Raw genomic sequence first — 13,775 nt, 5'->3', positions numbered from 1 at the left:
GGGCTACAAAGATTATCACTAAATTTCTCTGGATAACTAAAATACTATAAGGATTGGTGACAGCTGAAGAAAGAAGGTGTTGGTAGGCCAGTTTATCAGTAATCAATTCCATCTTAAATATATATATATATATATAAAATATATATATATATAAATATATATATATAAAAACATAAAGAGATAACAATAAATAGAGTAACAAAAAAGTCTAAGTATGACATAACAGGCTGAAAGACTAGCTATTAAAAATGACAAATATAATGACTTTATCAATATATGGGAAAGTTTCTAAAAAATGGCCAGCAGGAAAAAAAAAGAGACAAAAAATAACACAGTAATGATAAGAACCATGTGAAAACTTATGCATACTTACCAGAAGAGAAAGAAAACAGTGATATTAAGTGAAGTTTCATGTTCATTGGGTTGTTATAATTCCTTAACAAACTACAAATCATTTTTTCAAAAAGTTGGGAAAATTCATTTAAGCTTCTAAAGACCCTCTAACTGAATTCCGAAGGAGGATATGTGAGGTGAACTAGCTTAACAAATCATATCTTAAAGAAATGAGTTCTGGGAATTCCCTGGAAGTCCAGTGGTTAGGACTCCACACTTTCACTGCTGAGGGCACAGGTTCAACTCCTGGTCAGCGAACTAAGATACCACAAGCCACACAGTGTAGCCAAAAAGAAAAAAAAAAAAAGAAAAAGAAATGAGTTCCTTTGTTTGAAAGTTAAATATCTAAAATTCCTATTACTACTCCTACTCCTACAGATCCATAATCCCTTATCCACTCTAATATTTCCGAGTGAAATACATGAATGTATAAATATTCACATTAAGCAAGACAAATGAAGTCTAAAACAGTTCAGGTCATGTTTTCATAGCTTTTAGGAATTTCAGTCAAGAGACTATGAACCTGTACCACCACCACTACTATTTGATGGCTTCACTTTCTAATGCAGCTTTTGAAAAACTACTCCCCAAATCCCTATTATTAACTTCTCATTTTAGAGATGGTCCACATCCTAAAATGTTTACAAGTATCTACTTCGATAAACAAATTCTTCAAAAACCTCTTAAATTCACTCCTTTCCTACTGTCATTGCCACCATTCTAGCCCAGGCCCTCATGATTTTATCACTGTCTTATTATTTCAATAGCCTCATATCTACCTCCCTCACTATAGTGCTTCTGTTTAATCAGTCCTATATACTGCTACTAGAGAAAAATCCCATATGCATTTTATATATTAGCATCTCATTCAAAGCTTATGATGGCATCTCACTGCTTCAGAGTAGTTTTAAACTACTCTGACTGATATTTCTTAGCCCTCTACATCAATTGTTCTCAATATATGGGCCCCAGACCAGCAGTATCAGCAATGAATAAATAGTAAATGCTTATTAGTTAAGCACTGGATTTGGGATTATTCACTTTTCTGAGGTGGCTGCAAACTCGATATTTAAAAAACAAGTAACTTACTACTTAATAATATATAGAATAAACTTTCTAAAAATAAACCAATATTTGACTTGAGAAGGATCTGTTTAATAAAGCAAATTATTTTTCATCCTCTTGACAGATAAACATATTGTTTTCAATAAAAACTCCAGTCTTCACATAAATCATTTCTTTGCTGTTATTTTTAAAAAAATAAAACCATTATCTATACAGATTTTGTAGATCCACTTAATAATAAATGCAACAAAGAAATTCATACTGTTTGTGTTCCTGTGGACACCCAGCAAGCACACTGTATAGCTATCTAACACATACATAAAAACACTGGGTAAAATATACCATTAGTTTGAAGCCGTAAGTCTGAAGCCCTGTTACCCGAACGTAAACAAGTATAATACTAAATTTCAACAGCTTTCAGAAGAAGAAACAGACTGGATAGAGAAATTAACTCTCACTGAGATAAAATTAAAACTCAGTATTTTTGAATTGCCTGGTCCCACGACAAGGACCAAGATGCTCTACTACATTACCTGGCAAACCGCTCCTTATCATTAGACATCTGATCGTCATCACACCTGAAGGAGAAAAAAAGGGGCTTAGTCCAAGGCATTACACTTGTTATATCTATTTCACTCTGAAAGGAAAACTAGAAAGGGGTAAAAAATATTCAACAAAAAAAAGCCAATGAAAAGGCATCACAGAACAACAGAGATAATAACAGCATCCCACAGAACTTAAAAACCCATGACTATTATTTGTCAGGGTTCTAATGTGTCCTTTACTCTTACTTATCAGACACTCCAAAAACAGATGATGATCTCATGAGGGCACAGCTGACTACCCTGTCAACACCACTGAGGTTAGGGATTGTTTTGTTTTTGTTTTTCATTAATTATGGCAAAAAACGTGTAACACAAAATTTACCATCTTAACCATTTTTAAGTGTACAATTCAGTAGTGCTAACTACAATATGTTCACACTGTTGTACAAAATATCTCTAGAACTTTTTCACCTTGAAAAACTGAAATTCTATAGCTACTGAACACCATCCTCCCACTCTCCCTGCCCCCATCCCACGCCCAGCTCCTGGCAACCACCATTCTACTTTCTGTCTCTCTGATTTCGGCTACTTTATTTAGATCCTCATATAAGTGAAATCGTACAGTATTTATCTTTTTGTGACTGGCTCATTTCATTTAGTATAATGTCCTCAAGGTTCACCCACGTTGTAGTATGTGATAGAACTTCCTTCTTTTTTAAGGCTGAATAATATTCCACTAGCTGTATATACCACACTTCTTTATTCGTCAATGGATATTTGGGGTGCTTTCACCTCTCAGCTACTATGAAAAATTGGGCAGTGAACATGAGTGTGCAAATATCTCTCCAAGATCCTGCTTTCAATTCTTTTGGATATATCACCAGAAGTGGCACTGTTGGATCATATGATAATTCTGTTTTTAATGTTCCTCCAAAGTGGCCGCACCATTTTACATTCCCATCCACAGTACACAAGAGTTCCAATTCCCCCATATCCTCACCAACACTTGTTATTTTCCGGGTTTTTTGATGGTGGCCAGCCTAATGGCCTACTCACTGTGGTTTTGATTTACATTTCTCTGATTAGTGATCATGAGCATCTTTCCATATGCTTTTTGGCCATTTGTGTATCTTCTTTGGAGAAATGTCTATTGAAAGTCCTTTGCCCATTTTTTAATCAGGTTGTTTTTTTGTTATTGAGTTGCAGGAGTTCTTCAAGTATCATGGAAATTATCTTTTTTTTTTTTTTTTGTGGTACTCGGGCCTCTCACTGTTGTGGCCTCTCCTGTTGCGGAGCACAGGCTCTGGACGCGCAGGCTCAGCGGCCATGGCTCACGGGCCCAGCTGCTCCACGGCACCTGGGATCTTCCCGGACCGGGGCACGAACCCGTGTCCCCTGCATCGGCAGGCGGACTCTCAACCACTGCGCCACCAGGGAAGCCCGCTACAAACTTTTAATGAAAACAGTGATCTAAGCTGAAAAACGAGACCTATAATTTACATATTAATTTTGTTTGTTTGTTTGTTTTAATTTACTTTTGGCTGAGTTGGGTCTTCGTTGCTGTGCACAGGCTTTCTCTAGTTGTGGCAAGCAGGGGCTACTTTTCGTTGCCGTGTGTGGGCTTCTCACTGCGGTGGCTTCTCTTGTCGCGGAGCACGGACTCTAAGCACACAGGCTTCAGTAGTTGTGGCACATGGGCTCAGTAGCTGCAGTGCACAGGCTTAGTTGCTCCACAGCATGTGGGATTTTCCCGGACCAGGGCTCGAACCCATGTCCCCTGCACTGGCAGGCGGATTCTTAACCACTGCACTACCAGGGAAGTCCTTTCATATTAATTTTGAATCTCAAGAATGAATCTTGCAGATATTTGCTACTCAAAATGTGGTCAGTGGACCAGAAACAGCAGCATCACTTAGGAATCTATTAGAATGCAGAATCTTGGGTACTACCACAGACCTAATGAATTATAATCTCTATCTTATCAAGAACCCCTGGTGGATTTGTACATGCATTTGTTTGAATTTGAGAAGCATTCTAGATACTAGCAACTCTAATATTGTACCTAGAATTTCAAAGCCTTTATATTCTTAAAAATTATTTTATGGTCTCTCTCTCTCTCTCTTTTTCTCTCTTACTTCTCTTCCTCTTCCTCTGTTGTGTGAGGACACAACAAGAAAGCAACCATCTGCAAGCCAAGAAGAGAGCTCTCACCAGAGCCCAACCATGCTGGTGCCTTGACCGCAGACTTCCAGCCTCTAGAACTGTAAGAAAATAAATTTCTTCTGTTTAAAAAAATATATATATTTTATAGATGTTGTCTGGAGAATATAACAAAATGACACTTGGGACTTCACTGGTTGCACAGTGGTTAAGAATCCGCCTGCCAACGCAGGGGACACAGGTTCGAGCCCTGGTCCCGGAAGATCTCACATGTCACAGAGCAACTAAGCCTGTGCGCCACAACTACCGAGCCTGCACTCTAGAGCCCACGAGCCACAGCTATCAGTAGTTAGTTAGTTAGTAGAGCCCGTGTGCCACAACTACTGAAGCCCGCACGCCTACAGCGTTATATATAGCCTATATCTCTCTGTTGTCTGTGCTCTGCAACAAGAGAAGCCGCTGCAATGAGAAGCATGTGCACCACAATGAAGAGTAGCCCCTGCTCGCCGCAACTAGAGAAAGCCCACGCACAGCAATGAAGACCCAATGCAGCCAAAAGTAAATAAATTTTAAAAATCAATTTTTTAAAAAAATGACACTTGAACAAAGTGATGAAAAGAGGTAATAAATTACAGCTTTCATCCACCAAGGAGATTTAATATTGATTTACAGATACAACGCAAATAAGACTTTCACTCATTGACCAAAGTGGAGAATTCCAATTAAAAAAAAAAAAAAGTACTGGGAATTCCCTGGCGGTCCAGTGGTTAGGACTCCATGCTTCCACTGCAGGAGACATGGGTTCGATCCCTGGTTGGGGAACTAAGATCCCACAAGCCGCGAGGCCAAAAAAAAAAAGTACCGATGGTCAAATAAAAAAAATGGGTGATGCCTCACTTGGGCATAATGACCTACTTGGTAAGATGAATTATGAAAACCTTTTTTTATGGTTGGGGAAAAGACAAATAAACCTTTTTAAATTTGCATATAGTTTGTGACTACCAGATTTTGTGGAAATGGAAGCAATGACTCAGGGATAGAGCTAACTGATAGGTATAAATAAGACTAGTGGTTACCCCTATCTCATTCATATGCACAACACAGTTCCACTAACAGTATTTATCATTATAATTAGGGATTCCTAACTGGAGGAATTCCCAATGGAACTGTATGAAAAAAGTCTATTCTTGAACAGAAATTGAAATCTCTACCCCTCTTCACATTTGTTGACACTCATTAAGTCTAAAGAGCTCTCCTGGAGAATTGCTTTCTCCAATATTTTGCAACTATCTCTTTATGGTGGCCAAGCCATGGTTGTTGTTTTCAAGAATATATGGCAGTGTTCCGCAACTAGGCAGTTGCTAGAAACACAAGCTTTCACTTTAAACATTGCAAAAACAACAACGATATTAAAAAAAATACACAGATAGATGTAACTGACTAAGCATTACAAAACTAAACAATGGCAAGCAATTTACAATATGGGCATCCTCTGTGTAAAAACAAAAACTGAGGAGACAGCGTGTGTATGTGCACACATATATGTGCATTTAAATACACTTACATATGCACTGAATATTTCTGGAAGGATACTTAATAAACTGGAAACTATAATTGTCTAAGGGGAAGGATTCTGAAGGTCTGAAGTGAGGGAAGATGTACTTTCATTACATATAACTCTGCACTGTTTAAAAATTTTGCAATATAATGTTTATATTTCTTTTAAGAACTTAGTTAATAAAACAAACAAATAATGAAGCCTGGGCACTCACATAATAAAATAAATTGTTTAAAAAACAGGGCTCCTTTATTTATTTCTCAAATATTTGTTATTCTGCAATGTAGACACTACCTAGGTAATATTTTCAAATTTGAAAAGAAAAAAGGCAGGTTGCAGTCAAGGTTATCTTCCATTCTTTGACTCTTATTGCTTTCCTTACTTAAAAACAAAGCCAAGTGACTGGTCTTAAGCAAAAATAAAAATTTCCCTTTTCTGAAAAAACTCCTTCATCAATATACTGAAAAGTCCATTTTCAGTTCTCCAGAAGATTCACTACTCAAAGATACAAATTCCAATTCCTGCTCTGTAGGAGAAGTCAGTGAGTATTAGAGGGCATGAAAGATTAGTACATTAATGACCCCCAAACTAATTACACCTTGCAGTATTCACTACCTGGTATAGCACCATCCTGTACTGAATCAGGACTCAGACATATGACTTGCTTTAGCCAATGGGACAACAGCAAACGTCAATCCAAAGCAATAGCTTGATAAGCATTCAGACTGGGACCTGCCCTTTGGATTGCAGCCATCACCATGTAAAGACACTCAGTCTGCCCTCCTTAAGGATAAAAGACCACAAAGAAAGAGATACCCAGCCTTATCAGCCTTGTCCAGTTCCCAGCTGACAAAGCAGCTGAATGCAGTCTTATGAGTGAGTCTAGGCAAGATCAGCAGAATAACCATCTAACCAATCCACAGAATTGTGAGAAATAATAAATCATTTTTCTTTTTAAGCCACACAACAATAGATAACTGACACAGAGGGTCTTGTAAATTCCTCTGCTCTCCCCTCATTGAGCTCTTTCCTCTGGAGCTATTACCAGAATGCTTGAAAATTTTATGGGGTATAATGTAATAGGTAACTTTAGTTTTAGGGTGAAGCACTCTCCTTAGGCCTAAAGACAAAAATATTATGAGTCAGAAATATAAAGATAATGAAATAATTTTTAATATCAGAAATCTAGAGAAAGTTTTTTAAGATCTTACCTCAAAAATTTACTGTTCCCTTCTCCATCATCATCAAAATCCAATCTGGGGAAAGCCAACAAAAAATATTATCAGCCTATTGAAAATGCAGAACATTAAAAAAACTAAAATTCTAAATCTACAAGCTATCTGAACACCCACTCAGATGGAAGAAGGAAAAGAGGAAGTGGAATAAGTAAAGGTATATTACCTCTTCCTGTTGTACCAAACTGGGCAAAGAAATTAGCCAATCAAAAGGGAATACCGGGGCTTCCCTGGTGGCGCAGTGGTTGAGAGTCCGCCTGCCGATGCAGGGGACACGGGTTTGTGCTCCGGTCCGGGAAGACCCCACATGCCGCGGAGCGGCTAGGCCTGTGAGCCTATGCTCCGCAACAGAGAGAGGCCACGACAGTGAGAGGCCAGCGTACCGCAAAAAGAAAAAAAAAAAAAAGGAATACCTATTGCTACCTTTCATTTTCCTAGGGTAGCAATCCACCTTTGCCAAAGTTTTATATCACAGTACAACCTCTACAAAAGGAGCAGGATCAACTCAAAAAGACAAGAAAAAATTAATATGAATAATTCAGGACTGTTTTTCATTTCTATAGTCTGCCTTAGGCTATGTTAAGCTCTCTGAAACATCTCTCAAAACAGTGATGTTCCATAGGGAGTGATTTTAAGACCTCTGGAGGTTGGCTGGTTGGTTGCTTTTTGGCTGCGCTGCACAGCTTGTGGGATCTTAGTTCCCAAGGGACTGAACCCAGGATTGAACCCGTGTCCTCAGCAGTGAAAGCGCGGAGTTCTAACCACTGAACCAACAGGGAATTCCCCGAAGGTTGTTAAATGATGTTTCTCTCCTTCATTCACCTAATGAACAAGTAATATATGCTACATTCCGGATACTGTGCTAGATGAGGTGAAAACAAAAGACTTGCCCTCAAGGGATTCTTTGCCTAGACAAATAAAATATACAAGTGAGAATGAGAAAGCTTCATATGGAGAGCACAATCAGTAAGCTTTAAATGTTTCGTAAAAACAGAGGTGACTTTCATTTCAAGGGATTAGGCAAGATTATAGGTAACAAGATAGGCCAATCTCCTATTAATCTCTATACTCCATTAAACTAAAACATTACTCATGTTACCACCTTAACCCAATGATCTTGGCATCTCTACTACTGTGATAACCTGATATTATGGGCCTCTAAATGGGTTATATATGAAGTACATAGCATCAACCCTGAAAGTGTCCATTCTTCTTCCTCTCTGTAGCCCCAGATCACCTGTCAAAGTCTACCTATTTACCCAATAACTCCACTTCTAAGAATCTATCCTAAAGAAATAACTCAGAGAAAAAAATTTATATACAAAGATATTCATTAAGCATTATATATAACAGCAAATCTTCAAAACAGTTTAAATGTCCCAAAATAGCAATTAAGTACATCCCCTCTATGTAAGTATTTTAAATTATGTTTCTATAGCATATGTGACAATATGGAAAAAAGGTTATTGTATACAATTAGGTGAAAAGACCAGGCTATATAAACCTACATAATTATATGATTATAACTATTTAAAGAAATCTACATATAGAATAAAGAATGAAGTAATTACCCTAAAAAAAACTGATGGGAGATGACTTTGGGTAGTAGGATTATTGCTCTTTAGTCTTCTTTCTATATTTTCCAATCTTTCTTTTAAAAAATGTATATTTATTTTATTTTCCTGATTATCAATAAAACACACTTACTTCAGAAAATCTAGAAATAACTAAAAACAAAAGAAAAAATAAATCACCCATAATCCCATCACCCATACATCTGATGAGTATCCTTTCAGTTTTTTTGCTATGCACACATGTTATTTATATTTTTTTTTCTGATAGAGTTGGTATATTACATACACTGTAACCTTTTTTATTTCATTTTATTCTTTTTTTAAAATATATTTTATTTATTTATTTGTTTATTTATTGGCTGCGTTGGGTCTTCTGTTGCTGTGTGCCTTTCTCTAGTTGCGGTGAGCGGGGGCTACTCTTCATTGTGGTGCGAGGGCTTCTCATTGTGGTGGCTGCTCTTGTTGCAGAGCACAGGCTCTAGGCGTGCAGGCTTCAGTAGTTGTGGCACACGGGCTTCAGTTGTTGTGGCTCGTGGGCTCTACAGCGCAGGCTCAGTAGTTGTGGCACATGGGCTTAGTTGCTCCGTGGTATGTGGGAGCTTCCGGACCACGGCTTGAACCCGTGTCCCCTGCATTGGCATGTGGATTCTTAACCACTGTGCCACCAGGGAAGCCCCTGTAACCTCTTTTCTCAATATACTGTAAACATTTTTCTGTACCAATACATATTTGTCACTTCTAATAGCTGTACATTTTCAATACAACTTTCTCAATCAATCCCCTAATTTTGATAATACTGCTTCTAATTGTTTGCTATTATATATAACCATAATACTGTGTTTAAGAGAGTAGACAATAAAAGCTAACCTCCCAAGGTTCATATCATAGATCTTCCACTTATTAGCTTCAAAACCTTGGGTAAGTTACTTATTCACCAGATACCTCAGTAAATGAGTTAAAATGTATAAAGCTCTTGGAGACATAGCAAGTCTTAATATGTTACTCATGTTAACACCTTAACCCAGGGATCACTCTTTCATTACTACTGGTAAGAGGAAACTTAAAGACTAGTTATAACACTAGCTACATAATTATTAAAAGCAAAAGAAAGAAAAAGAAATTCAATACTTTAATACTTTAAAAAGTAGGTAAAATACTACCCATTCTTCCAGGCCTTTCTAAAGCAACCTCTTTTCTGAAGCCTTTCCCAATTTCTAACAACCAATGGTGGTATTCCCATACACTGGAACACAGCAGTGTATCTGCTCCTTTCTTAGCAAACCTGGCATATTCTATCTTGAATTATATTTATGCATGTAGTGATTATCCCTTTCAGAACATAAGCAACTAAAAGACGAAGACTGTGCCTTATTTACCTCTGTATCCTAGTAGCAATCGGCACAATGACTTACACTAATGAGGCATCTAATAAATAATTTTGGAACTGAATGGACTCTAGGTTCCAAGCAAGGCAACAGATCAATAACTTAAAGGAGACATATTCTACAGTTCAGCATTCTCTAAATTCAGAAAAGTAAAAAGCCTACCAGGGACTTCCCTGGTGGCACAGTAGTTAAGAATCCACCTGCCAATGCAGGGGACATAGGTTCGATCCCTGGTCTGGGAAGATCCCACATGCCATGGAGCAACTAAGCCCGTGCACCACAACTACTGAGCCTGCGCTCTAGGGCCCGCAAGCCACCACTACGGAGCCTGAGCACCACAACTACTGAAGCCCGCGCGCCCTAGAGCCCTTGTGTCGTGACTATTAAGCCCGTGTGCTGCAACTACTGACGCCTACGCACCTACAGCCCGTGCTCCACAACGAGAAGCCACCGCAATGAGAAGCCCATGTACCGCTACTAAGAGTAGCCCCTGCCTGCTGCAACTAGAGAAAGCCCAAGTGCAGCAGCGAAGACCCAACGCAGCCAAGAAAAAAAAAAGGCCTACCAAAAAAATTTTGACAATGCAGATACAAAGCTTAATGAAAGCAGTGAAATTTTCTCAGCAATGGTGAAATCTTTGGGCTTAGCCAGAGTCCTTTACCTCTTAGAGATTTTTGTTTTAAAAAACAAAATAAAACTGCTTGTAAGAAACTAAGATAAAGACATCAATTCCATACAAAGAAAAATCCAGGGATTAAAGAAAGTTATCTGATAGGAGTGTAGTAAGTAGCCAGAAGAAGTGAGAGGGTTAGGAATAGATGGTTCAGCGACTAACAAAATCAGGCTGGTTTAAAGGAGAGACATTTGTAACATAGTACACTCAAACTCACCCTGGTCGCCGCTTAATAGCCCTCTGGACAATGGCTCCTCCACCTTGAATTCCAGGCCCAGGGTTTCCAGAGGCAATGGCTGGACCCAGTGATGGTACATCTGATGTCATTTCTGTCAGAGAAAAACAGAAATACAGATTTTAAAAAGATTGTTCTTGCTTATCATCATCATCAAACTGGCTAGAAGAAAGGCTCAAGCTATGGATAAAATCTCAGGAGTTTGCTAGAAAACCCAAATGCTCACGTCCAGGCTGCTTTTCTTGAATTCTTACCCTGAGAAAAGATTTCCCTACACTTCAATTCCCCCAACTTCATACAGTTTGGAAGAGGTAGCACTATATTCTATAGCCTTCTCTTTTAAAAGCTGGTAATAGTGACATAATATTAATCTAAAACACACACACAAATTGGTTTACATATTTCACTAATGCAACAAATATACATAACTTAGCTCCTCTGATTTATTTTTTTTGGAAAATACAAAAAAAACCCAAAATTTAAAAAATCACCTAAATTCCAATACTCAAAAAAAAACTATATAGAGTAGGGACTTCCCTGGTGGTCCAGTAGACTCTGCGCTCCCAATGCAGGGGGCCCGGGTTTGATCCCTGGTCAAGGAACTAGATCCCACGTGCTGCAACGAAGACCCAGTGCAGCCAAATAAATAAACAAATGTGTTTTTTTTTTTAAGTTGAGCTCATTTTATTTCTTATTTTTTCCCTCAGATTATATACACCTATCTCTCTGATCAAAAACAGGCACATTTGGTCATGGCTAATTATGTTCCAGAAAGCCTGCTACAATTTTTGCTCCCACTAACAGGATATGAGAGTACCTATTTCCCTCACCAGAACTGCATATTATACTTTTTAATTTCACCAAACCTGACAGGTAAAAATGGTACAGTATTTGTTGTAATTCTTGTATCTTTTTACATTAGTCATCTGAAATCAATGAGTTGACTCTTCATATCTTTAATATTTTTATACTGAATATCTTTTTCTAATGAATTTGTAAGATCTATCAGTATATAAAGGATATTAAAGGATATCAATATATAAAAGATAATATATGCCTGTTATGTATTACAAATATTTTTCATCACCTACCTTAGCCTTTAAATATATAACATTTCACAATTTTATGCTGTAAAATTTATCAGTGTTTTCCTAAATAATTCCGGGATTTCTGTCTTACTTAGGAAAGCTCCCCACCCTCGAGATTATTTCTATATTTTCTTATAATACTTTTGTGTTTCACATTTAGATTTTTAATCCATATGGAATTTACTATTTATGCCTACCTGGCATAAGGCAGGACTCTGATTATTTTCTTACACATGGTTAGATAATTATTCTAATATCATTTATGGGATAATCCATCCTTTCCTCACTTATCGGAAATGACTCCTTTACTACTTTACTTTTACTTTACTACTTTACTTACTTTACTTTACTTTTAGGTGTCTGCAAATAATTGATCTCTTTCTATACTTTTATTCTGTATTAATATATTTTCCAGCTCCTATGTCAATACTGAACATGTTTGATAACTACAGCTTTATAGTACATTTGAATTATCTAATAGGAAAGTCCTCCATTCTCCATTAATTTATTTTACAAAATTTTCTTATTAAATGTCATATACTACTTCTGCTTCAGCCAAAATTAAATAAAATTTTTAAAATTTTTAAAAATTAAAAAAAAAGTTTAAGAGATGAGTGGGAAATCACATTCTCTGATGATGGAAAACTAAGGAGGATTTGTCACCAGCAGACCTATAGCTAAACAGGGACTTCTCTGGTGGTCCAGGGGTTAAGAATCCACCTTCCAATGCAGAGGACGTGGGTTTGATCCCTGGTCAGGGAACTAAGATCCCACATGCTGCGGGGCAACTAAGCCTGCGCGCTGCAACTTCTAAGCATGCGGGCCACAACTAGAGAGCCCACGTGCTGCAAACTACAGAGCCCACAAGCTCTGGAGCCCGCACGCCACAACTATAGAGCCCACACGCTCTGCAACCCACGCGCCACTACAGAGAAGCTCGCGCGCCACAACGAGGAGTCCGCACCGCAGGGGAGGATCCGGTATGCCGCCAACAAAGATCTGGCATACCTCAACTAAGAGTCAACACAGCCAAAATAAAATAAATAAGTATTAAAGAGAACTTAAAAGAAAAAAAGAAAATCAGGAAAGATATAGAAGTTCTCAATGATACCTCAATCAACAGGGTCCAATTAACATTTATAAAAACACTACACCCAACAACAGCAGATATACATTCTTTTCAAGTGTCCCCAGAACATATACCAAGATAGACCATATCCTGGGCCTTTAAACAAACCTCAACAAGTATAAAAGAATTGCGGGAATTCCCTGGTGGTCCAGTGGTGAAGAATCCGCCTTCCAATGCAGGGGATGCGGGTTCGATCCCTGGTTGGGGAACTAAGATCCCACATGCCACGAGGCAACCAAAACTGCGAGCCACAACTAGAGAGAAGCCTGCGTGTCACAACTACTGAGCCCGCATGCTCCTGAGCCCGCAACTAGAGAGAAACCCACAACGAAAAGCCCGCACGCTGCAAGGAAGACCCAGTGCAGCCAAAAATTTAAAAAACAAACAAATAAATAAAATAATCATCGATTGGATTCTCCAACCACAGTGGAATCAAACTATTTAGAAATCAGTAACAGAAAGATAACAGGAAAATCTCCATTCACTTGGACATTAAATAACACATTTCTAAATAATCAGTCAAAGAGAAAGTCTCAAAGGGAATAAAAAGTACAGTGAACTAAAATTAAAATGAGGGACTTCCCTGGTGGCGCAGTGGTTAAGAATCCGCCTGCCAATTCAGGGGACACAGGTTCAAGCCCTGGTCCGGGAAGATCCCACATGCCGCGGAGCAACTAAGCCCGTGCACCACAACTAATGAGCCTGCACTCTACAGCCCGCAAGCCACAACTACTG

At 38.2% G+C, this 13,775-nt stretch overlaps 1 protein-coding gene across 5 annotated transcripts in view; it reads right to left on the bottom strand.

Annotated features, from left to right (window-relative positions):
• Positions 1–13,775, bottom strand: part of ARNT (aryl hydrocarbon receptor nuclear translocator) — a 62,610-nt gene that overhangs the window by 28,692 nt on the left and 20,143 nt on the right. For 4 of the 5 annotated variants that reach the window (XM_060299805.1, XM_030846401.2, XM_030846402.2 and 1 more), the window contains exons 2-4: positions 10,806–10,917; positions 6,933–6,977; positions 1,992–2,036 (exon numbers count right to left, since the gene is read on the bottom strand). In XM_060299805.1, coding sequence (XP_060155788.1) covers positions 1,992–2,036; positions 6,933–6,977; positions 10,806–10,917 — 202 coding nt within the window. The remainder of the gene's footprint in view (positions 1–1,991; positions 2,037–6,932; positions 6,978–10,805; positions 10,918–13,775) is intronic. The other variant, XM_060299820.1, reaches the window with a different exon arrangement.

This window comes from Globicephala melas, chromosome 1 (genome assembly GCF_963455315.2).
Source record: "Globicephala melas chromosome 1, mGloMel1.2, whole genome shotgun sequence".
Classification (NCBI taxonomy): Eukaryota; Metazoa; Chordata; class Mammalia; order Artiodactyla; family Delphinidae; genus Globicephala; species Globicephala melas.
This window is presented reverse-complemented; position numbering and strand designations above follow the sequence as displayed.